Source organism: Monocercomonoides exilis (assembly GCF_001643675.1).
Source record: "Monocercomonoides exilis strain PA203 chromosome Unknown scaffold15-1837935, whole genome shotgun sequence".
Taxonomy (NCBI): domain Eukaryota; phylum Preaxostyla; order Oxymonadida; family Polymastigidae; genus Monocercomonoides; species Monocercomonoides exilis.
In genome coordinates, this window is record NW_027150560.1 from 1550183 (window position 1) to 1574061 (window position 23879).

At 35.7% G+C, this 23879-nt stretch overlaps 5 protein-coding genes across 5 annotated transcripts; 3 read left to right on the forward strand and 2 right to left on the reverse strand.

Moving 5' to 3' along the window:
- Positions 1-2716: 2716 nt before the first annotated feature.
- Positions 2717-6598, reverse strand: MONOS_5344 (putative ancient conserved domain protein 2; the record flags this gene model as incomplete). Its single annotated transcript, XM_067875483.1, has 6 exons — positions 2717-3575; positions 3714-5558; positions 5760-6169; positions 6234-6269; positions 6317-6430; positions 6484-6598. The coding sequence occupies 6 exons, from the start codon at positions 6596-6598 to the stop codon at positions 2985-2987; spliced, it is 3111 nt and encodes a 1036-aa protein (XP_067730120.1). The 3' UTR covers positions 2717-2984.
- Positions 6599-6616: 18 nt separating this feature from the next.
- MONOS_5345 (uncharacterized protein) lies at positions 6617-10851 on the forward strand (the record flags this gene model as incomplete). Its single annotated transcript, XM_067875484.1, has 6 exons — positions 6617-6623; positions 6752-6909; positions 7003-7104; positions 7191-7574; positions 7680-9702; positions 9812-10851. The coding sequence occupies 6 exons, from the start codon at positions 6617-6619 to the stop codon at positions 10600-10602; spliced, it is 3465 nt and encodes a 1154-aa protein (XP_067730121.1). The 3' UTR covers positions 10603-10851.
- Positions 10852-11641: 790 nt separating this feature from the next.
- On the forward strand, positions 11642-15794 carry MONOS_5346 (putative endoplasmic reticulum mannosyl-oligosaccharide 1,2-alpha-mannosidase-like protein; the record flags this gene model as incomplete). The annotated part of the gene is made up of 3 exons (XM_067875485.1): positions 11642-11903; positions 11965-14324; positions 14571-15794. 3 exons carry the CDS (start codon positions 11642-11644, stop codon positions 15792-15794), a joined length of 3846 nt encoding a protein of 1281 aa, XP_067730122.1.
- A 2255-nt stretch (positions 15795-18049) lies between these two features.
- On the reverse strand, positions 18050-19508 carry MONOS_5347 (uncharacterized protein). The gene is made up of 2 exons (XM_067875486.1): positions 18703-19508; positions 18050-18649 (listed from the first exon to the last, which is right to left on the reverse strand). The coding sequence occupies exons 1-2, from the start codon at positions 19487-19489 to the stop codon at positions 18159-18161; spliced, it is 1278 nt and encodes a 425-aa protein (XP_067730123.1). The 5' UTR covers positions 19490-19508; the 3' UTR covers positions 18050-18158.
- Positions 19509-19666: 158 nt separating this feature from the next.
- MONOS_5348 (uncharacterized protein) lies at positions 19667-23801 on the forward strand. Its single transcript, XM_067875487.1, has 9 exons — positions 19667-19769; positions 19834-19977; positions 20041-20297; positions 20356-21116; positions 21370-21534; positions 21780-21855; positions 21962-22051; positions 22210-23377; positions 23502-23801. The coding sequence occupies exons 1-9, from the start codon at positions 19670-19672 to the stop codon at positions 23645-23647; spliced, it is 2907 nt and encodes a 968-aa protein (XP_067730124.1). The 5' UTR covers positions 19667-19669; the 3' UTR covers positions 23648-23801.
- The last annotated feature ends 78 nt before the right edge of the window (positions 23802-23879 follow it).

Here is a 23879-nt window from a genome sequence, read left to right on the forward strand (position 1 = left end):
AATTTCCAATCAATGAAAAGAAGAATAGCTATCAAAAGAAATATTTTCATTTGAAATATTTACACCAAAAATTATTCAACATCGAAAAACTTTAATTCAAAATCGAAAAAGTTTAAAACAACATCGAAAAACTTTAATTCAACATCGAAAATTATTATTCAAAATCGAAAAAGTTTAATTCAAGATCGAAAATTATTATTCGAAATCGGAAAACTTTAATTCGAAATCGAAAAAGTTTAATTCGAAATCGAAAATATTTAATTCAACATCGAAAATTCATAATCATCAAAAAATTTGAAAAAATTTAAAAATTCATGCTCATGTCAGTTTCATCTTTTTCAGTAAGTGATCTGAGAAATTTGTCAATTTCAATAAGAAAAATATTTTTTTATGTTTTTTGGTGTTTGATTGTGTGAAATAGTGGAAATAGGATAAAACTGAATTATGATTAAACTCTTCACATGTATTCAGGAGACAATGAGGAATTTTTGAAAAAAATAAAAGTGATAGGATAGTTCATGATCTTGTTTTGTGCACAAAAATACTTAAATCAATCTAATGCATTTGTTATGAAACGTTTGACATTCATTTGTTGAATATGAAACAGATAAAATGAAACATTTTCAATTTTCAAAATGAGAAAAAGATCAACGGATATCAGTCGAAATTATCGAAAACCGTAGTTCAAAATAAAAGGAAAGTATTTCCAATAAATAAACATTTGTTATGATTAACATTTGTATCAAAAAAATTTCCTTGGTTTTGACTTGAATTGAAATTTCGAACAAATTAACTTCTTTTTCGATTTTGAATTAAACATTTTCGATGTTGAATAAAATATTTTCGATTTCGAATTAAACTTTTTCGATTTTGAATTAAAGTTTTTCGATCTTGAATAATTTTTGGTGTAAAAAAATGAAATTGGAAAAGAAAGTGAATAAAATTTTTACAAACTTCAAATGTTCAAAGAGAGGTCTTTATTCGTTTGATAGGTGCATTCAATTTTCATCAATGATTTCATTATTTCAAAACTATCCGTTTCGAAACTTTATTTCGACATCCTTTAAAAGAATTTTTTTCCTCTTTTCTTTCTTCCTTTTCAATCATTTCTTCATTCGCTATTTCTGAATCTTCATAATTTCTTCCAAACTGTTTTGTGGAGTCAATTTTTCTCTTCTCACTTTTTCCTAATTCTTTCATCGCTCATGCTTCATCTTCAAAGCATTCAATATTTCAAAAAATACTTCCATATCATCATTGGTGATCATCCCAGTTCAGCGCAAATCTTTCATTTTAATGCGTATTCTTCCAATCCTCCTTCATGATTTTTTATTTTTGATTGTTTTGTAATATCCAGGAAAACATTTCATTCCGAGCTTTCGTTTGTTTCTTCGCAAAATAATCCTTGCTTATCAATGAATCTTTCGGGGAAAAATGAAGTGGCCAACAGCATTGATTCAAATTCTTCATCACTTTTCCTGAAAGTCAAATGTCTCTTGATTCTTTAAGTGACAACTTCAAAGCTTTTCATAAAAAACGATGGAAAGATGAATATATGAATCAAGGAAGAAAATCAATGAAAACCTTCAAATTTGTTAATATAGCCATTGTTGCCAATTAGTAATGAGCTTTTCATTCAGTTTTTGAGTCAAAGGCATCGTTTGTCATTGCATCCCCTTTTTGCAAGCGAACTTTTTCCATGGATGCAAATCATCATTGAAAAGACACTTGAGTCAGAAAATTAATACATTTCATCTTCAAAGAGCTTTGGGTCAAACTCAACAAACGTTTTTTGTTCAAAAATACTCCATAAAATTGAACTGTTTTATTTCGAGATAAAAATTGAGCATCGGCTTGAAAACAATAAGGAATATTGAATTCAAAACAAATAAAAGCTTTATTTGCTTTTCATTCCTTCAAAATCATCCTTTTCCTGCTGAAAAAAAATATCTAGTAGGAACAAAATAAAACCCTTTTGCATTCGAAGAACAGCATGAATAAAATATAGTTTTGCTTAATAGTTGCATTTGAACGTTCATCTGAGTCATAAGACCAGAAAAAACAGAAAATACAAAATGCAGGAATTGAAGTTTAATAAAGGGCAAGCGAATATTTTGTGCAAAAAAAATCTTGAAAGTCCATGCTTTCATGTCATGTGCTCATTTCGTTTTTTATTTCATTATTAACAACAAATAAATTGGACTAGGAAATGTTTTTATGTTATTCACATGACGCATGGATTTTTATATCCTTGAATAAAATAATAGTCAAGAAATTTTCACTTATTATCAATTTAAAATTGAAACTGTGAAATGCGAAAAACTCAAGAAAAAATTGGAAAAAAAAATAAAACATTTGAAATAAAAAAAAGGTCATTATGAATGTTTCATGTCCTTATTATTCAAAGAAAACAAAAAAGAAAGACTGTACAAAATGTGCAAAAAAAAAAAAAAAAGATCAATAATAAATAAAAATTATCAAGATCTTCAATAAAAACAAAAATTGAAACGCAAAAATTTCTTTTGTCAAATTTGTTGGTAAATGTTCATGAGCGTTTGGTCACATTTGTCGACAATTCCATGGAGTCAAAATCGTTTGATTTAGGCAAGATTCTAATGAAAATTTCGAAATAGTTTAGCCAGCATCGGAAAAGTTTTATGTAAAAAATTCATTGCTCAGAATGCAAAAAGTCAAAAAAATAAACAAAATATGGATCAAAAATTTTTACACGAAGAAAAAAAAGAAGTGCATTCAAAAAATTTGTAAAGATTGGAAATAAAAATCAACAAAAATCAAGATAATTGTAATAATTATTGTAAACAATAAAAAAATAATAAATACATATTGATTGTAATATGATTGTCAAAGAAAAGAAAAAAATGAATGAAGACTAATTTTGTAAATGAAATTGTGAAGCAAAGACAATCAATAATTCTAAAGGCTATTGTAAAAAAATTCAATTATTAATTCTTTTGTAATGCATTTCATTCTTCTCCGAATTTTATCTCTCTTCTCTTCTCTCTTTCCAGTTCCATGATAAACTTTATTCGTTTAAATTCATCTTTTCTTATAAGCACAACTTTTGCATGTCCGTCGATGCTGACAGCTGTTGCAGGAACAATCTGAAAGGGGGAAATTTCGGAATCATAACAGCCACACAGCTTCAAGAACAAGGCTCTGCTTTCACTAGCTTTATTACGCAATTTTGAAAAGGAACCACTCGCATTTTCATCAGAAAATATCTCTAAACTTCCAACAGAAAATGAAGGTTTTTCATTCAGATTCATTTCAGCATTTATTTTACCATTCATAAAATGCTCCGTTTCTTCATTGCCAAATTTCTTTTGATGTTCTCCTTCATCATTGCATTGACAATTCACCTCATTTTCCTCTGTGATGTGCTGTTTTGTGGTTTCTTTGTACCTCTCATCTGAATCTGCGCTTTCTCTTTTGTGAATTTCAGACAAATTTGTTGAAGTGAAAAAGCACTCGGCATTTATCACTGTGAATGGCTTGCGAATTTCTTCAACAACTGAAGGTGCATCTGATGATGATCCTGAATGTTGATGAATCAGCTATTTAAAAGGAGGAGGAAAATAAAAGATAAGAGATTGCAAGTGATATTAATATTTCAACAAATAAAACAAGATTAATTTCATTTGGTGAATATTTAATTTTTGATAATAATAAAAATAACAAAAAATAATACAAACCAAAAAACGTCCGTTGATCACAATAATCAGATCAGGATGAGAATCTCCTTGAGTGCAGGCCTTGCAAACTGGTGGAACATAATTGGCACACAACTCTGGAAGATTCTTGTGAGAACAAGAACTGAATGATTTTTCATGAGAAAAGTGGTATGAAAGTGGGTATGATTGTGATTTGTCTTCATCATCAGTTGCCTGTGCATGAATTAAAGTAGAATTATCATTGTTTATAGCAGAAATAGCTGAAGCAAAAGTTTCGGCTTTTTCTGTATTTTCAGATGAAATTGATGATAATGACGATGATGACCACGATGAAGAAGAAGAAGAAGAAGAAGACAAACAACAAGGGAGATGAGTCTTGTTAACAATCTCAGAAATATTATTTTGAATGCTCAAAGTCTCATCATTGCATAACAACGAGCACACAGCTCCTTTTCTGCTTCCCATCCATCCAGGAATCTCGTAGCATTCACTTGCTCTAATCAAAGCAGCAACATATTTCCTATCCCAAGAAGCGAATTCAGGAAAGCTGCTGCGCAGGAAGTTGACAAGAGAACAAAGAGACTCTTCCAAAAATGATTGGCAGTTGATCCATTGGCGATGTCGTTTATGATGTTTGACGAGCTGTTTGGGAAAAAGATCGTTGGAGTTGGCTTCGAATGAGACAGAAGAAGAAGAAGAAGATAATGATGATGACGACGACGATGGTGGAGATGAAGTGAATGAAAGAGATTGCGTCATTAATGTTTCTGGTTTTGAAGTTTGTGAAAGATGGCAAGAAGATGGTGAAGTGGTTGAATGAATGGGAGATTGAGAAGAAACAGACAATAAAAAAGAAGGAGATGATGAGGTTGCATCGTCAGCAGAAGTTGAAGACAAGTCCGATGGTGGAAGAGGTTGAGCATTCGCAGATTCAGTTGAAGGCGGGTCACATAAACTTGAATTGAAATGAGAAGTTTCTTCAAATTCATTTGATGAGTGCTTATCCTTCCTTTGAGTTTGTTGATTATCTTCTTGTAACAGAAGCGAATGATTATGCAAGAATGGCTCACTGATCATCATTAAGTTTGCCTCTATTTCCTTTTTCTTAATCTTATCTTCGGACGATTTACCTTCTTTTCCTGCATTTTCTTCATCTGATTGTGGCATTTCCTCCATTTTTTGAATTTTCCCGACTTTTCTTTCTGAAATTTTCATTTTCTTTTCATCTTCATTCTGTTGGTTGCTTTCACATCCTTTCTCGTTATTGTTTCCAGTCTCATTTTCGTCGCAGTTTTCATAGTTTATACAGCTCATTTTCTGCAACACTTTTCCTGTTTTTTCATTTTCTTCACCTGAACTTCCTTGATTCTTGATGATGTTTTCCTTGCATTCAGCACCTTCCTCAGATTTGTCTTTGGTTTGCTTATAAACTTTCATCCGCTTTTCCATTTCCAATCTGCTTTCTCTTTCAAATTCAGATTTATTTTCTTTATTCTCGTCATTCTCTTCATCCCCCACAATTTCTCTATCAATATCTTCTCTTGTAATAATCCCCAAATTCTCATAAAACGGATCTCCATCACCTTCGGCATTCACTCTGTAAACGACACACATATTCGCCCGCTTGGCCTTCATCTCAAACAGCACTTCCAACACGCTCGCATCTGCATCCACAGAAATGCAAGACTTTCCAAGTCTCGTAAAATAAGTGCTGATTCGATTTTCCTTTGAACAATCAAGCAGAACAACATCATTTGTTTCGACGTAACCAAGTATTGCGTTCTGATCTGCTTCAAATACTGGTATCTTTGTGTGCCCACTCGACAATACAAATAGATTGAGTTTAGGAGATAATGGTAAATCAGCCTATAAATAAAAATTGATAAAAAAAAACATTTTTTAAGAATTCGATTTTTCACAAAAAAAAAAGAAAGAAAAGAAAAAGAAAAAGAAAAAGCATTTAGCAATAAACGAAAAAATCGCAAAATGTGTTCATAATAAATAAGCTAAATTTGAATTAATAAATTATTCATTGCAAAATACAACTTTATTTCATATTTGTTATACCTCAATCATTACGACTTTTTCAATACTTGTCATTATATCCTTTGCTGTCTTTTTGAAAAAGCCCAAATCCGTTTCTTCAGCTTCACTTTTCACTGAGATTTCTTGATTTGGATCATTTGTATGCATTTCAATCAGTTTCTTAAGTTGATCTTTTGAATAACGAATTCCAGCATCACTTCCATTAATATAATCTATCAACTTTCCAACGGGATAGGAAATAATTCCAACAACAAACATCCAAACAATACAGAACCAAGATAAATACATTGCAATTCCTTTTCCTTGCCTCGTATAAACCGCTTGGGGGATTATTTCTCCAACGAATGAAAGAGCGATCCAACTAACAAATACAGAAGTCCAATGCTCCAACGCAAGACCAATCAAAACAGCTCCAGACACTTTCCCCAAAACTTGATAATAAAAGAGGTTGCAACGAAAATACAGTCTTTATTTAATATATTTAATAAAACTAACTGTTTCCCAAAACAATTGAAACACGAAGAACATTTCCTAAATAATTAAAAATCGTGTAAAATAAAACAAGCAATAAAGGATACCATGTTTTCGAATTTTCAAAATTTTGCGAGCATACTTTTGCTCCTTTTCGTTTCCAGTATCTAACATCATTCGTAAATGAGTTTTATCCTTACCAAATATGTCTGTTCCCAAGCCTAAACCACGCGTCAAACAAAGCAATCCAACATGAAATTATAAAACTGCAAACAACTAAACATGGCAGAAATAGACAACAACAAAAGAGCCCCAAGAACTTCTAACACTAAATATGCAGGCTCAAAAGAGGTTGAACCTAAGACGTTGCTTCCTGTTGTTCCAACCATTGCTTTAAACAAAAATTAATGGACAGTTGTTAAATTGTGTTCCCCCTTTTTAAAAATTCTCAAATTATGATCAAAGTGTATTGTAATAATTGTTTCGCTGATCGTAACTGACCATATTATTTTAATTACATATTGTTTGAACTTGTTATCAAGGCATGGAAGAGGAATTGGAGTTTATTCCTCGTCCAGAAATTACAAATCCAATTATTCAAATTGTAAATCAAGGACTTTATGATTATAGGGGTCAATTGTTAGATTTTTTCAAACAAATTACATCGGATATTGATCCTGCTTCTCCCACTTTAGAGCTGGTACTTTCAAATTTTATATACATTTTTCTAAATTTTTTTATGTTTTGCATTAAATTTATCATTGTTCAAATTTGTGGTTTTTGCATTTTTAAGATTGACGAACTGCAAACCGAATCTGAAAATGTTTTGATGCGATATGCTGATTATATTCTTGGATATATTTCTATGAAAGAATCGGAACATAGCGAAGAATTGGTCAGTTAAATATTTTTATGAACTTTATTTGTTATTATTAAAATAAATAAATTTTTCTTTCTTTATTTATTAATTTTTCTGTAAAGGGAAATTCGCAAACAGAAGACATTATGGATGTGAAATTTAAACTTGCGGAAGCCAATGAATCCCAAAGGAGAACTCAAGTGCAAATGGATATTTTGAAAGGGCAACTTGAAAGAAGAGAAAAAATGTTGGCCGAGCAAAGGGCTTTATTCTACAAGCAATTATTAAATTTGAGGGAACAAATATTTCAAAAAAATCGATTGGGTGACCCATATCAACCAGATGGCACTGATCTATTCAATCCAGATGCCTGGCTTGATGCTCTTCTTGGAAAGGAAGGAGGATTAACTGATGAAGAAGAGAAAAAAAGGCAAACGCAATTGCTGATGGATAAACTTGGAGCAAAATTTGCGGAAGATAGGAAAAAATTAGAAAATCAAATGAAGGTTTGCTGTTTAATCTCTGATTATATAATTACAATTTTTGTTGAAAATTTCCAATACAAATGTTTTTGAATTCTGAACAAAATAATTATTATTATAATTATAAAGTTACTTGAACGAGAGCGAAATGCCAAAATATTAGAATTAGAGCACAACTTCCGTGAGCGCGAGGGCGAGCTGGAAGCGAAAATCGCTCAGATGACAGAAGACCGCAATCAAGAGCTCCAATCGCTGACAGAACTGCACAACCAGGAGATGTCAATGCTGAAGAAGGCACACGAAGATGAGCTGCAACAGCTGCAGCACGACAAAGAGGAGGAAATGCTGCGTCTGCAGATGGAGTGGGAGGCGCGGCTGAAGAAGGAGACGGAAGAGCTGGTTGAGCAGGCGAGGCAGCACCAGGTGAAAGTGAGAGAGCTGGAGAAGCAGTGCGAGGAGCTTCTGCTGCAGCTGCAGCAGTTCAAAAACGACGTGGATGGACTGAAGGAGACAGTGAAGACGCAGAAGGAGCAGATCAAGCAGGTGACGAACGAGAGGGATGTGGCGAAGGAGGAGCTGAACCAGCTGAAGGCGCGGACTTCTTTGAAAGCGAGTGAGATACAAAGCATGGAAGAGAAGATGCGGCTGATGGAGGAGCACATCACGCAGCTCGAGGCGGATCTTCTGGAAGGAAAGAAGAAGGAGTCTGACAGCAAGCGGAGAGACAACGAGCTGCAGAAGCTGAAGGACAGAATGAAGGCGATGGAGGAAGAGCTTATGGAGAAGAACAACAGAATAAGCGAGCTTGAAGCAGGCGGAGCAAATGGCCACACTCCAAGTGAGCTGGAGTTGTTGCGGCGCATTCGCGAGCTGGAAGGCAAAGAGTCGATGTATGATGCTCGTGAACGAGAGTTCAACATGCTGAAGGCGCGCGAAATGGCTGGGCAGCTGCAGAATGGAGACTTGAACAATGGACTCAGCGAGCTGGCAGCAGGAGCAGAGCAGGAGAAGCTGCTGAAGCAGCAGCGCGCGATCAACAACTGGGCGCTTCTTACGTCGCGTTTGAGGCACAAGGCGATGATTGATGCATTTCCTGAGTTAAAAGCAAGGGCTGCTGAGGAAGGCGACGAAGGCTGGCTTCCAGATGGCTCAGAGCGACTGGGAGACGACTGGAAGAAGATGAAGCGGAGGAAAAAGAAAAGCTTTTTGGAGAAGATGCTTGCGAGGCAGCGTGCTGCAGAGGAGCAGCTCAGACAGCTGAGGGATTTGATTGAGGCTGAGCGGAGGAAGAATTTGGAGCGGGTGCTTTCTGCAGCATGTCTGCTTGTTGCGCCGGCAGAGATGCCCGATTCCATCACAATCATTGGAAGAGCATTTATACCGTCTGCGACGGATGTGCTCGGAGAAGGAGAAGCAACACAGAGGATGCTGATGATGGCAAACGAGAGGAACGAAAGAGACAGAAATGACTCTCCATATGGTGCGTCTGAACGGATAGGGGAGCGGTCATATCGATCGTTGGATCAAAGCATTGGTTCGCCAAACACTGGCAGGACGAGAGAAAGAGAAGTGTGGGCGACGCCGACAGCATCGCCTGCCCCGTTGCACGGCGGAGGAGGGTCATCGTCTCGGTCGTATTTGACAGCAAAAGTGACTGAAGACGGCCCACGATATACACCCAAGTCAACAATTATGGGCCGACCTTCTCATTCTTCAGGCTCAAACTACTCAGCACACCAGCAGCAGATGTTTGCGCCTTCCTCGTCTGTGGGGATAGACTCGCCACTTCAAAGCACACGCATTCGAACATTCGCCGAAACTCCGACGATTTCGCCACTGGACATCTCACTCGCAGGCACCTCCCGCCCTTCCGCTTCTCCTGTTCCGCTGGCCTCGTCGCCTTCGCACAGCAGCGATGCTCTTTCGGGGCGAGAGTCGCTCTCGTCTCGTCTGATGCGTGTGGACTCTTCGCCTCTGCCGTATTCCGCAGCCAGCAGAGACAGCACTCGCCCTGTGTCGCAGAGGTCGTTCAGAAGGCCTCCTTCTGCCAGCTCGTTTGGGAAGTCTTCGTCGCAGTCTGCCATTCGCAGAGACAGGCCTGGCACCGCCAGCCCCTTCCGCTCTAACTCGTTGGCAAGTCGACTCACACACAGTATGAAATTTTTGGATTGAAGTCAATTTCAATTATGATATGAATTCAAAATGCTATTTGAAAAATTTTAATTTCTTTGCAATTTTTTTTTTTATTTTATATAAAATAGATTCACCTTCATTGAAGCCAACAACAATCGCGACTCCTCGCGGCTTGCAGGATGGCGACGAGCTTTTGGGCGATTCGACGCAGCAGTTTATTCGGCCATCCACATCCACTTCATTTCTCAGTCCTTCTTCTTCGCGCTCCCGTTCATCGGCTGAAGGCACTCAGCGATTTCGTCCCACTTCAGCTTCTTCTGTTGGCTCAGGAACGTTTTCCTCGACAAGAAGAAGTTTGGTAAACAGCAGCAGCAAGCCATCGATCGCAGCGGCACGAGGCTCTTCCTCAACGTCTGCGCTGGGTGGAGAGGCTGATGGTGGAGACGGGATGATTATAGAGAGAGATTTTGATGACGAGGGCAACAATACAGAAAGGGGAAATAAGGAGCCAGTTGCTATCACGCAGTACATGTTTCCTTCTCGGCACATTTCTGACGGGAGAGCGCCTGTGACAATTTCAGGGGCGCCTACAACCTCAAAGCGAGGGCAAGGAAGCAGAGACGGAGAAAGAGGAAGAGCAAGCATTGCGGAAGAAGAGAGGGAAAGAGAAGAGCAGATTCCATCGATAACAACGTCTGGGATGGCAACGCATTCATCACCTTCCACGTCACCCCCTCGTTCATCCTCCTCCTCCTCTTCTTCTTCTTCTTCTACGCAATACAGAAGCAAGAGAACAGGTGGTGGGCAAACGCAGCCAATTGCTCGCTATTACAACACAAACCTTTTGAGAAGACCGAACACACCGCCACAACGCGAAAGAGAAAGGTCGCCATCGCCAAACGAGTCAAAGGAAAGGTGAGCAAACACAGTTTGGATCGGCATTCGTCACTTCACGAAAGATTGATTTATATCCGTATTTGTATTGAAAATAAATAAATAAATAAATAAATAAAACTATTGTATTGTTTTAACATTTTTTGTTTGTTTTCTATTTTTTTATTTTATTTTATTTTATTTTTATTCTGGCATCACTTCGGTATGTGATCTTAGCTTTTTGAAAATCCGTTTGAGCAGAACGTTTTTCAAAATAAACTCAAAGTTTGATTTTATTTTTCACGATTTTTTTTTAGAAGATACCAAAAACGATTGAAAAAATTCAACTAATTATATTAAAATGAAAAAATATAAATATTGAATATTTGATATTATTTGCCTTTTGATGAAATAACTAAACTCAAAAAAAAAATAAATAAAAAATAAATAAAAAATAAAATAAAATAAAAAAATAAAAATAAAAAAAAAAAAATAAAAAATAAAAATAAAAAATAAAAATTTCTTACTACAGAGATGTTCTTTTTGTATTTATTATTCTCGAAACAGATTCAATAATTGTTCATATGCAAATTTGTATTTTCATTCCATATGGTGATAAATCAAGATTCCATGAATCCATTTTTGTAATATCTGTACATTTATTTGTTTGAACAATAACAATGAAATCATTTAGAATTGACAAATTAATCTGAAAAAATGAATGTGAGTTAACATTTTCTCCAAATCGCAAAAATAAAAAGGTTTGTTTTAAACTTATCAAGACAGAATAGGTATATATTTAACGATAAAAAAAGTTTATTGCATTTTCATTTGAAGATGTTCTTGAAAATGCAAATATTATTTTCTTTGAATTAATTAAAATTGCAAATTTTTTAATTTATACATTCAAAAAGCGTAGAAATTATAACAAAATTTAGCATATGAGGGAGATAAAAGTTGAAAAGTAATTTATATTTCAAAATTTTTAAAAAAACATTCTTTTGAAAAAGAACATTGATCAATAGCCCACTATTAATTTCTGAAGACAGCAAAAAGCGATTATTCTCATTTATTTGAACGTTCCAATGCTTATTATCAGTAGTGTCATGGCGATAATCGCTTTACTTTCATCCTTTCAAGCTGAATCGCACTTTAATGAAAGAAATATTTGCGATAGACCAGTTATAGCTGATAAAGAAAAGAAATGCACTTCAGAATTGTTAAATACTCAAAGACGAGAGGCAGTCAAAGAAGCATTTTTGCATAGTTGGAGAGGTTATGAGAAATTTGCATGGGGAGCAGATGAATTAAAGCCTATCTCAAAAAAAGAAAATAACTGGCTTGGAGGTTTATTCATTTATTGTTGAATATTTTTAACTGTGGGAACAAATACTTAACGCAATGATAGGAATGGGTACAACTATAATTGATTCGCTTTCAACTTTGTGGATCATGGGTTTTCGCTCAGAATATGAAAAGGCTAGGAAATGGGTACAAGATAATTTTAATATGGAATCTGGAAAATGTATCTCTTTATTTGAAGCAACAATTCGCATTCTTGGCGGGTTGCTAAGTATATACGACCTCACTGGAGATGAACTTTATTTGGACAAAGCCGAGATGGTCGGAAATATTTTAATCAAATCGTTTGTAAAAACAAATGCAGGAATTCCAAATTCTTTGGTGTGCTTTCCAAAGCAGACTCATGATTTAACTTCTGATGTTGAAATATTAGAGTCAACTTTGAATACTTCAAAAAAAAATACGAATGAAAAAACAATAGAACGTGTTGATTCAACTTCGGAAGATCTTTCAAATTTTGTATCTGCAAATATTAACAATATTGAAGGAAGAGAGAAAAATGAGCCAACAAACAATCCTTTGATTCCGCCAGGATCAACGCCAATTGCAGATTTTTCATTGCTTCTGGAGTTTGCAGCACTTTCTGATCGGCTTCGTTTGCGCTCTTTAAAGCAGAGAGCTCAGGTGGCTTTTTATCGACTGAATAATTCTGCAAATAATAATGAGTACAGACAGAATGACAAAATGCAGCAGCTTCAGCGAAACGGAATGAATCAAAGGCACAAGGAAAAAGGAACAACATTTCCTGTTCATCTGTTTGAAGACTTGCCTTTCAAAGCTATTTACTCCGTTCTTCCGAAACAAAACACCTCAAAATTGCATCCTTTTCAAAAGGCATTGATTGCACCTCATGAAATTCCATCAACGTATCATCCTGTGCTTAATGTTGAAGCCCCACCTCATCAAAAGTTAATTACTGCTTTTGCAGACATTAACACAACAACTTTATCACCATATTACGAAACAACGGGGGCATATGGAGATTCATTCTTTGAATATCTCTTGAAGGATGCACTGTATTTTGAGTATCCAGAGCAAGAGCCTCGAAAAGAAGGAAAGCATGAAAAATTAAGCACGACATCGCAAAGGAAGAAAAATCGAAAGCAAAGCCAAGCGAAGGAACCACATGAAAAGAGGGATTCATTTTCCTCTCCCTCGTTGCTCTCTTCGTGGCCAACAAGCATGGAGTGTGATGATTGTTTGAAAGTCTTTCCACTACTGAGGCGGAAAGACGTTGAGCTGTCAAATGCTCGCTCTGGTTATTTGATGCACCATTGGATCTCATCTACTTCTGCATTTTTACGGAACGCTGCATATTCTCGGAGATATTACTCAAAGCAAATATTAAAGTTTTTTGGGTTCAGTCCATCGGAGAATTCATCATTATCATCTGCTTCTGGTGATGAAAATTATTCAAACAGCGAATTGAAAGACGAAAGTGAAAAGGCTGACAGTGGAGGTTCAATGAATTCGAATTTAAATGAAACAAATGATCAACAGATAGAAAAAAGTCTTCCTCTATCGCAAGTCAATGAGAATAAAGAAGCAGCGAAGAATTCGAGCCAAGAAGGGAGCGAATATAGCTCGAAGCAAAGCGTGCAGAAGGATGAAGCTTTTAGAAATAACATCAGCAGCCTCGCTTTCTTATATTTGCCCACTCCGCTGCAAAGCAACGAAACCCAGCATTTGGGGTGCTTTTATCCAGGAAATATTAAACTTGGAGCTTCGCTTCTGAAGCAGTGGAGCGGACAACGCTCTTCTTTAAGTTCACCAAGTGGTGCTAGTTCTGCAGATTCTTCTGGAGAAATTCATGCATTTGAGGGGAAACTTGTTTGGCCTGACTCAAAAAATCTTTCTTCTTCCATTTCGTCTGATGTCCGCTTGTCTGCACCGTCTTCTTTGATTGATTCTGTGGCTGCACAAGCGTATGGATCTTCTTTTGATAAGATGTCAGAAAATCTGCTTGACAGTTGTTTGGCATTTACTCGATTCTCACCATCTCGCCTTCCTTCGGAAGTGCTTCAGTTGCATTATTCCCCATTTCAGTTAAGATGCACATTAAGAAGAAAGGATGCTGATTTTAAAAAACGGTTTAATGCAAAAGAATGGCTTGAGAGGCTTACCGGGGAAAAATTGCAAAATGAAATAGAGAAAACGGAAAGGGAAATGAGAATAGATTCAAAGACTGCAAAGAGGGTTGATAGAATTCCGAGGCACGATGTTTCAGAATGTTCTGATCCTGATTTATGGCCGTCTTTGAGTGATTATATGAATGTCAATACGACAAAAGTGAGAAAGACTCTCAATGGTTATGTGGAAATGGATCATCGGGCATTGCTTGACCATATGAAGAAGAGTAACATTAATTTTGATATGGACCAAGAAGACAGTCGGATTACTGAAGATGTACCCTTGAATCCAACTCTTCAAAATTCGATTCACAAGATTTTTTCTGCAATTTACAAAAATTCTATTGAAGATTTGAAAAAAACAAAGCTGCACTTAATTTTTTGGATAGCTTTGTTATCTGTTTGTGTGATTATTGCCTTCAAGTTTCGTAATATCTTATGGAGAATTGTTATAGGATATTTATGTGTCATAATTATAATGCTATTTTCATTTATTGGATTTTCATTTGGATTGAAATTCAAGAATCGACTGTTGCCATTTGCTCGAAAGATTTTGAAAATTGTTATCATTGGAATAGCAGCGATGTCGCGTCATTATCGTTTTGCTTCTTCACACCATCTATACAATCAATCCAATGATGGGAATAACATCAGAGCGCCTGAATCTGCTTCCATGAACAATAACTCCACTTTTTCTGTTGCAGAGGTTTCGACAAATCAATTGAATACAACTTTACCTCAAATGGATGAAGATGACGATGGAAACACCGAAGACGATGAAGGCGATGATGATGATTACGATAAAAGCAACGCTGAGCCTCTTTCGGAAGAAGATTTGGCTCAAATGTACACAAATGAAACTCAAACAAATACCAAACCAAAAGAGAGCGATACACCAAATATTCAAGATCTTCCTTTTAAATTGGAGGGTGATTATTTTGACGTTGATTATATTACTTGGCTGACTGAGTATCGAATGGGCCTTCATCCTTTCACGTATCCTCCCTTTCGAATTCCTGTCAGCGAGGGATACAACATTCTACGTCCTGAAATAGCAGAGAGTCTCTTCTACTTCTATCGTACGTCTGATAGCGAAGAAGAGCGGGAAGAGCTGCAGAAAGAAGGCTGGTCGCTGTTTATGTCTTTTGTAAGTGAATGTGAAGTTGAAGCTGGATATGCTTCTGTTGCTGCGGTTTGGGAAGATGATCAATGCCCATCTTTGGATACTATTCGAAGGAGATTACAAAGTCACTTCTCTGAAGAAGATAATTTAAAGAGTAGCAATGGCTCAACGTCTGCGCAAAGTGGAACTTCCGAAGCGGCAGTTGAGCAGGCAAATAACAATTCAATAAATAAGACAAAAGAAAAGGAATTACAAGAGCAAGATCGGGTATTAGGTGGTACAGATAAAAAAGAAGATTCAGACACAACGAAAGATGTTAATTACAGTGAAGATGATATTGTGGCGAAATTGCATTCATATATTGAAAAAATCAATAAAAGAGAAAAAAGCATCAGCAAGTATCGAAGAAAATACTGCCCGCATATTCCTGAAGTGCACCATTCATGTCATACGTATGTTGATGTGATGCCCTCTTATTGGCTGAGTGAGACGTTAAAGTATTTGTATTTGTTGTTTTCGCCTGTGGATGAAGAAGTGCCATTGGACTGTTGGGTATTCAACACTGAAGCACAGCCATTTTTGAAGAGACGATGCCTTTTAAAGAATCGAAACCGCATACGTTGAACGAGAAATTGTTAAAAGTGAAAATCGGATGAAACGTGATAAACGCTATTGTTTTGATATAAACCTGCTATCCAAATCGGAAAAAAGGCAAGTCTTTAATTAGCCTTGATTCGAAGATTTAGAGAACATACTTTGGATGCTTTTCAGAAGGTAATTAGCTTCGAAATTTAAAAATTGTTCGTGTCTATTATCTGTGCAATTAGAAGTTATCAAGCTTAAACAAAAATAATCGAACATCAATTTAAAAAATATCAAAAAGCATTTTTCATATTATTATTTGCACAGAATAGCAATTTTTGGAACGAATTTTGATAGAACTTTTCAATTAGAATTTCATCTAGGAAATTGTTTTTTTTTTTTTTTTTTTTTTTTTTTTTTTTTTTTTTTTTTTTTGAAAAGTGACTTTTGTTTAATTATCAAATAAAATAACAATCTCATATTTTTATCAAATTTCTGTTCACATTCACCAAATTTAACTGTCATGAAAACAAAATCTTGACTATGTTAATATTTTCGTTAAGTGAAGTTTCGAAAGAAAGGACAACTATTTGATAAAAATATGTTATTATTATTCTATTTGAAAATCAAACTCAAAGAAGTTTACAAAAAAAAATTAGACAAATCATAATTTTTTTCGAGGTGTTGATTATAACAAAAATTCAATGTCATTTGCAAAATCATTCACATTTGAATATCAAATGTTTATCAATCGTTTCAAAAGCTAAAAGTTGATGATAAAGTTAAGAAGAGATATTCTCAAATTGGAATAAGAGCTTGTTATGTGTTTGTAAATAATAATTCATGACGAAAATATCAAGCGGAATTCTTCGTTCAAAAAAATGTGACTTCGAAAATAATCATTCATATTGTGAAGAATTTGTTTCCGGAATTGTGAAATTTGGTCAGTTGAAATAAAAATTAAATAAAAATACATAAAATATGTGATGATTGTTGAATACATATGGGTGATTATTTTTGAAATCATATTTTTTTTCGGGGTGTTGATTTATCAAAGATTGTAAGTTTATTGAAAGAAAATATTAATTCAAAAGAGAAAAAGCATGATAATAGTTATTTTAAACAAATAGTTTTTCCGAATCAAAGATTAAAATGCATTCTACAAGCCTTTTCACTTTTCAATTTTTAATATTGATATTCAAGAAAAATTTTAGCACCGAAAATTTAGTGTGAAACAATATGTTTTCAAAAATAATCACCCATATTTTTTTATTCAAAGATTTCGGTTTGAGAATTCATTTTGAATATTGATAAATAAACACTGAAAAGTCTCACTTTTGACAAAAACTTATTTTTTGATGGACATAATCCTTTTCATCGATATTTTTAAAATAATCATAATTTTTTTTCTTTTGAGTGAATAATTCCTTTCCAAATATATTTTCCTTTTGAAAAATGTTGGAAAATATGAACTTTCAAGCTTTTTTTGCCCAATGCACAAAAAAATTGCTTCACTCATAACTTTATTTCACTTTCTCAGATTTCAAAACAAATTTGATTTTCATGTACGAAAACACACATCATTGAAATCGAAGCATAAATCATTGTGTCATTTCACGAATTACAAAAAATAAACCTATCTTTATCATATTTTTTGATCACAAAAAGACAATAAAAAGTGCATAATTTTTTAATGAACGAGCTTGATGTTTCAAATTTTCCCCCAAATCAACACTCCGATAAAAGTTATGATATCTTAAATAATCACCCATGTGCATTTTTATATAAAAAATAAAACAAAACGAACTTTTCAAAAAATAATGAATACATGTGAGTGATTATTGTTGACATTCTTAAAATTCTTTCGAAAGATTTGAATTTGAAATTGTTGAAAAAATTCAAGTTGTTCAAAATTCTGAAGAAGAAACAGCATTGATCACTTTTGATTGCTTTTCTTCTTATTATATGCTTGTTTATTTCAAAACTTTCAATGTTTTGAATGCGTCACTTCAAACTCATCTTGAAGCTACAAAAAGCTGAACAACAATTCGCATTTTTGATGCAATAAAAGATAAAAATGTTTTTTTAACATCTGTGAAAAATACGTTTAACATTATCAAAAAAAAAAAAAAAAAAAAAAAAAAAAAAAAAAAAAAAAAAAAAAAAAAAAAAAGAAAGAAAGAAAAAGAGGCTCAACAAGTTTTCTTTGTTGCTTGCACTTCTTGTTGACTCTTTTGGAGATTCATCAAAAAGGCTTTTGCTTTCATTAATTTAGAACAGTCTTATTTAACTTCAAATTAATTTTTAAATATTTGCCAGAAATTGTTTTTTATTCAAAAGATGAGTAACATTCAATAAAAAGTGAAATGAAATGAAGTGTTTTTTCCAATCAAAAACAAAACCTGTTCATTCTTCGACTTCCATACTTCCATGCTCAACATCCATTCCGTTTTTCTCCTTTCCCTCATCATTCTGCATATCATTCTCGTCATCTTCTGAGCTATCTTCACTTTCATCCTCGTCATCATCTTCATCTTCACTTTCTTCATCATCATCAAAATCGCTTTCTTCATCTAGTTCGTCTTCAGTTGGTTTTGGCATGCTGCACAAAGCCTTCCAATCAGAAAATCTTTCTAGTTGCTTTTCAATCAATGCTTTTGACTCTGGATCTTCTTTCATATACAATTTTAAAGCTTCAGCAGCACAATCAGCAGCATGCCTTGGCTTTCCGATATCAGAGTATCCGAGTGCCTGGAAGAATAATACATCGAAATTCTGGTCATCAAGATCTCTAAGATGCCTCAGTACAGGCATTGCATGCTCGGAGCAGTGAAGATCAACAAGCATTTGACACGCTTGAAGCTGTTCAGTGATGGATGGCGGTGAAACAGACGGATCTATAAAGAAATGAAATAAATAAATTCAAATAAATATAAGAAATTTCTTGAACCTTCATCTTCCGTGTCTTCCCCGTCTTCGTTTTCATCTAAATTTTTATTCCATTGTATAACGCTTTCAACAATATTTTGTTTTGCTTGTGTTCGAAGTTGTTCTGCTTCTGCTCGTGCGCGCTCTCTTGAAGCCGGGTCAGGAAAGTTACCATCGGCAATGTCCAGCATTAGTGAATGCGATCGTGAAAGCTGAAATGATGCAATTCCTTGGAGAGAAACAGTGTCTTTAGGATCAATTTGAATTGCAGTTTCAAGGCATCTTTGTGATTCCTTTTCTAGATCTGGTGTGATGTGATCGTAGTTTTGAATTGTTTCGGCTTTTGAAAGAAGGGCTTTGCTCATTTCCCTTTTAAGACGCTTGACAACTTTCTCTTCCCCCATTTCAACAGCTTTTCGAAGTTCTTTTTCCAGGACAGTTATTCCTTGTGCAAATAGTTGCATGGATTCATCGAATTCAGAAATTGAAGCAAGGTTAAAATAATTTGATGCCAATTTGTTCGGTTGAAGTTTAATTGCTTTCTCTAAAGCTTGCCTTGCGGCGTCAACAGCGCCATCATCAAATTGCTCAAGTACAATTGGATGCAGCAACAACTCGCTTTCGAGAACGAGAAGTTCAAATGATTCTTCAACAGAATTTTTAAGTTTATAGAGCTTTTGAAGTGCTTCAAATGGAGATGTTTCTGCTAATTCAGATATCGCAACAATCTGTTCTTCAATTGTCAGATCCTTCTTTTTTCTTTTATGTGTTTTTTCTGATTTCACAACTTTTGACGAACTATGTTTCATTTAATTAAAAATCAAAAAACAAAGTTCTTGATCAAAGTTTGATTGCATAAATTATGGACAATCAAAAAACAAAGAAAAAATCTGGAAATTTTCATTTTTATGAAAAAGATAAAAACTATTACAAATAAAAGACAAAACAAATAACAAAGAATAAAAACATGATAAATAAAAAAGGGTATAATGAGGAAGAATAAAAAAGAAGAACTTCAAGAATTACAAGACAAGCTCGGTATCATTCCTGATAATCCAGACGATGATATACGTTTGCCTTGCGGAAATAGTATGAGATTTAAAAAATATTGCCTATTTCATTGGAAAACGAAAAATTTTTATTTTTTGAAAAGAATTCAAGAAAGAGAAATATTTCACACTCCCAATTGCAGAAGAACACTTCACAATAGTTTATCCTCTTTTGTTACAATGTCATTATTCAAGAGAAATTGTCAAGCCTGGAGCTCCAAAAAGAATGCAATCATTTCGATATCCAGGTAACAATTGTACTTATTGGTAATGATAATAATTAAAATTTAAATTTCAAATAAACTGTTCAGGTGAAAAGGTTTCAATTTATGCTGATGCAGCACTTGTAACAATGAACGATTCTTTTCTTGCTTTAAGATACCCAGAGTTTGACGATTTTCCCAGAAATCCTTCAAATTCTCTGGGCGATAGCGATGGGAATCCAGCTATTTGCACATCTGAGATAATATGGGATCAAAAGCCTTACATTCTTGTTGGACGTGATTCTGGAAGAATCGAATTATTGGATGGAACAACTATGCAGGCAAAGCAAGTTTACAACGAAGGGGTTTGCTTGAAAAATGCACACATTAATTTATGAGCTATGCTTTCTTTTTAAATTGTAGGAGTTACATAACAGCGGACGTTGTCTAACGATTGATGTATCATATCATTTAAAAATACCAACTTTTTTAGCAGGATTTGAAGACGGCTCCGTTCTTTGCTTTCAAATGAACCTTCCAGAAGTCGAATGGCCCGATCCAAATCCACCGCCTCCACCAAGTGATCCAGTGTCATTGGCGGATCTTCCTTCAGAAGGACCAGAAACGAGAGACACATTAACTCAGTCTACGTTTTCTTCAGGCACCGACAAAACGGCTGGAATGCCAGCTGCGGCCACACAACCCGCGTCTGTTTTTTCTCGCGATGGACTTGCTTCGTCTTCTTCTCCGTCTCCGTCTCCAGCAGCTGCCAGCGGCTCGCCTTTCACACACAGCTCTTCTCCGCAGCCAGGTGCTGCAGTTTCGTCAATGCCCATCTTCCACCCAATCACCTCGTCTTATCTGGCATCGTATTTTGTGCGCTCCTCCGATGCTGCGAAGGAAGAAGGCGCGCCGCCGTCGATCACTCGCACGGGGCGCCGTCTGCATCAGGATGTGCGGGCGATCGCGATGACGGCGAATGAGTCGCTCTTCAAGTCCATCGACCCAGACATCATTCGACGCGATTCGCAGACACTTCACTTGGCCACTCCGACTTTTGTGGCACCGACAATCAACTTGCCAGCGGCGTATTCGAAGTCCAAAGAGGATGCTTCTTCGTCTTCTTCTGCATCGATGGCACTGAGATCGGAATTGCCAGCGGACAGACCATCTGATTTTCATGAGTATGTTTTAAATCAAAGCATATCTTTTATCAATAAATTTTGTTATGAAAAATTTATTCGATTTTTTATTGAATGGATTGATGTTTCTGTTGAAATTGCTGTATTTTTGAAAAAAAAATTATATTTTTTTTGACACATGATTTGAATTTGTGTTTTATTCATTTCTTTTCAAACTTTCACATCAATACATATACACACGGTTCATATATATGCACATTTCATTCATCATATTATTGTTTCAACCATCCTTCAGCTTTCAGTTTTACTCTCGCAACACGCCGCTCAACCCGATTGGCCGCTGGTCTCTGTCATATCACCCAATTCACTGCCTGCGCATCAACCCTAATCCAGCCATCCCTCTTGTGGCATTTGCACTCGACGACGGTTATGTCGTTCTCTTCAACCTCCTTTCTAACAGGTATTCTATTCTCTCTCTCTCTCTCTCTCTCTCTTTTTTTTTTTTTTTTTTTTTTTTTTTTTTTTTGTGGCTTCTTTTGATTTTGTGTGAAAGTGCATATTTGCTACAATGATGAGCGTTTTTACCTTTTTCTGTGAAATATTTTTTTAGTTGCTTTAAATCATATTTTATTATTTGTTCATTTTTAATATTTAAATGTTTGTTTCTTTCTCTTATTCGCCCAATCTATTTTTTCATCTTCAAAGTTTTCATTGTGCCTTTGCAACCGATGCAGGTGCTGCAAGTTATGTTGCTTGGTCATCTGATGGCAGACTGCTTGCTGTGTGCTTATAAGATTAGTTCATAAACATTTACTTATTTTAATTGAACTTTCAATGAATTCTATTTATTTTATTTTATTTTATGTTATTTTATTTTTAATAAAAAGGTTGCTGGTGAAGCAAACACAGTCATGCTGTATTCTGAAGTTAACAAAACACCTCGTCCACTGTGCAGATTAAGAGGACACGAAGGATGGGTATATTTTATTTTATTTTATTTTATTTTATTTTATTTTATTTTATTTTATTTTATTTTATTTATTTATCTTATTTATTTCAATCAACTATTTCAACATTTGCAATTTCCATCACTTCCAATATTAATCTCTATTAATCCTTATTCACATTTCATCAGGTGCACCGTATGATATTTGATCCTTCTCCTCCATACACAACATCCGCCAGCGGCGGTGGGCTTGCGCGTGTTTACCAGCTTGTCACAACTGGAGACGATGGTAGGATATTCAGCTATGCCTTCAATCTGAAGAACTTGGATGGCGAAATTGTGAACATCCTGAAGAAAGCGCAGCGGAAGAAGGAGGTGAAGAAGTGGCGTGCGATTCTGCGGGAGATGGAAGAGGAGAAGAGGAAGGAGCAGGCAGAGGCTGAGCTGGAGAGGAGGAGGAAGATCGAGTCAGCAGAAAGAGAAAGGAGAAGAATCCGAAGAGAGAGGAAGATAAAGCTGCTGATGCAGCAAGGGAAGACGGAGGAGGCGCGGGCGATGGAAGCAGCCTACGCCAACGGAGAGACAACAACAGACAGCGAGGAAGAAGATGATGATGACTACGACGATGAAGAGGAGATTGTGAAGATATCACTCGCAGCACTTGGAAAAGAGAGGGCAAATGGAAGTGCAAGTGCAAGTGCAGCTGATGTGGCAGTGAAAGAGAGTGAGAGGAGGCAGAGTGAGGGAGGAATGGGCAGTGGGAGTGGAGAGCCATCGAAGAACACCCTGGCGCTGAGCATGGCACCGAATGAAGCAACAGCAGGAGGTTCATTCTCGTCTTCGGAGGCGAGGCGAGCGGAGCGGCAGAAGAAGCTGCTTTCACTTGTGGGAGAAGAGCCGAAGCCGACGAGCGGGCTGATGGTGTCAGGGAACGGGGTGAAGTTTCGGGTGAGGATTATCCAGCCAGTGTACGACGATGAAGAAGGAGGAGAGCAGTACGCAGAAAAGGGGTGGGCAGAGACGACGCAGGAGATGGAGGCGAGGGACAGGAACCACATGGAAAAGGAGGAGGAGCGGAAGGAAAGGAAGAAAAGAGAGAAGGAGCTGGAGAGCGAGGCGCTGAAGGAGAAAGAGCGGGAGAAGGAGATGCTGCTGCAGTGGAAGAGAGAGAGAGACAATTCAGCGACAGCTTTGAATTCCACAGCGTCTTCATCACAGAACATGACACAGGCTGTGTCGCCACTTTCAGTTGGCTCTTCGCCTTCTCTTGTTGTCTCACCTGCCTCTTCTGCCAATCTGGTGGGAAGCACATTCATCATCTATGGCCCCCTTTCTTATGACATCCTGCCTTTTATTGGTTTGTTCTCGTTTCTTTTTTCTTTTATTTCTCTCCCTCTTTTTTCTCCATCTTTTCAATGTTTTATGTTAAATCCATTTTCAAATAACATTTATCTTATTTAAATTCAAATTGTTATATGCAGATCCAACTGGAGAAATTGTAAATCCAACGCACAGCCCAGTCAGCGAAATACTTTGGGGATCTGAAATTATTGCGTTATGCACTCTCAACGGCAGCTTTTCGTTTTATAAACAAACTCGTTCTGCAACTCTGAAGACTTCAAGTTGAGATTTCAGTTTCTATTTGTGAAATTAAATTAGTTATCTGTTATATCTTCTTTTTGCCTTTTTATTGTTGTTTCATATTTTCCAAATGAAAGGGGCATATAACATTTCATTTTATTTTTAAAAATAATATATAAAATTTCATGTTACACATTTTTCAGTTTATTTATCATTTCCATTGCCCCATAATAAAAAGTGTCTTCAATTCAAACTTTTTCAAACAAATTTTCGAATTA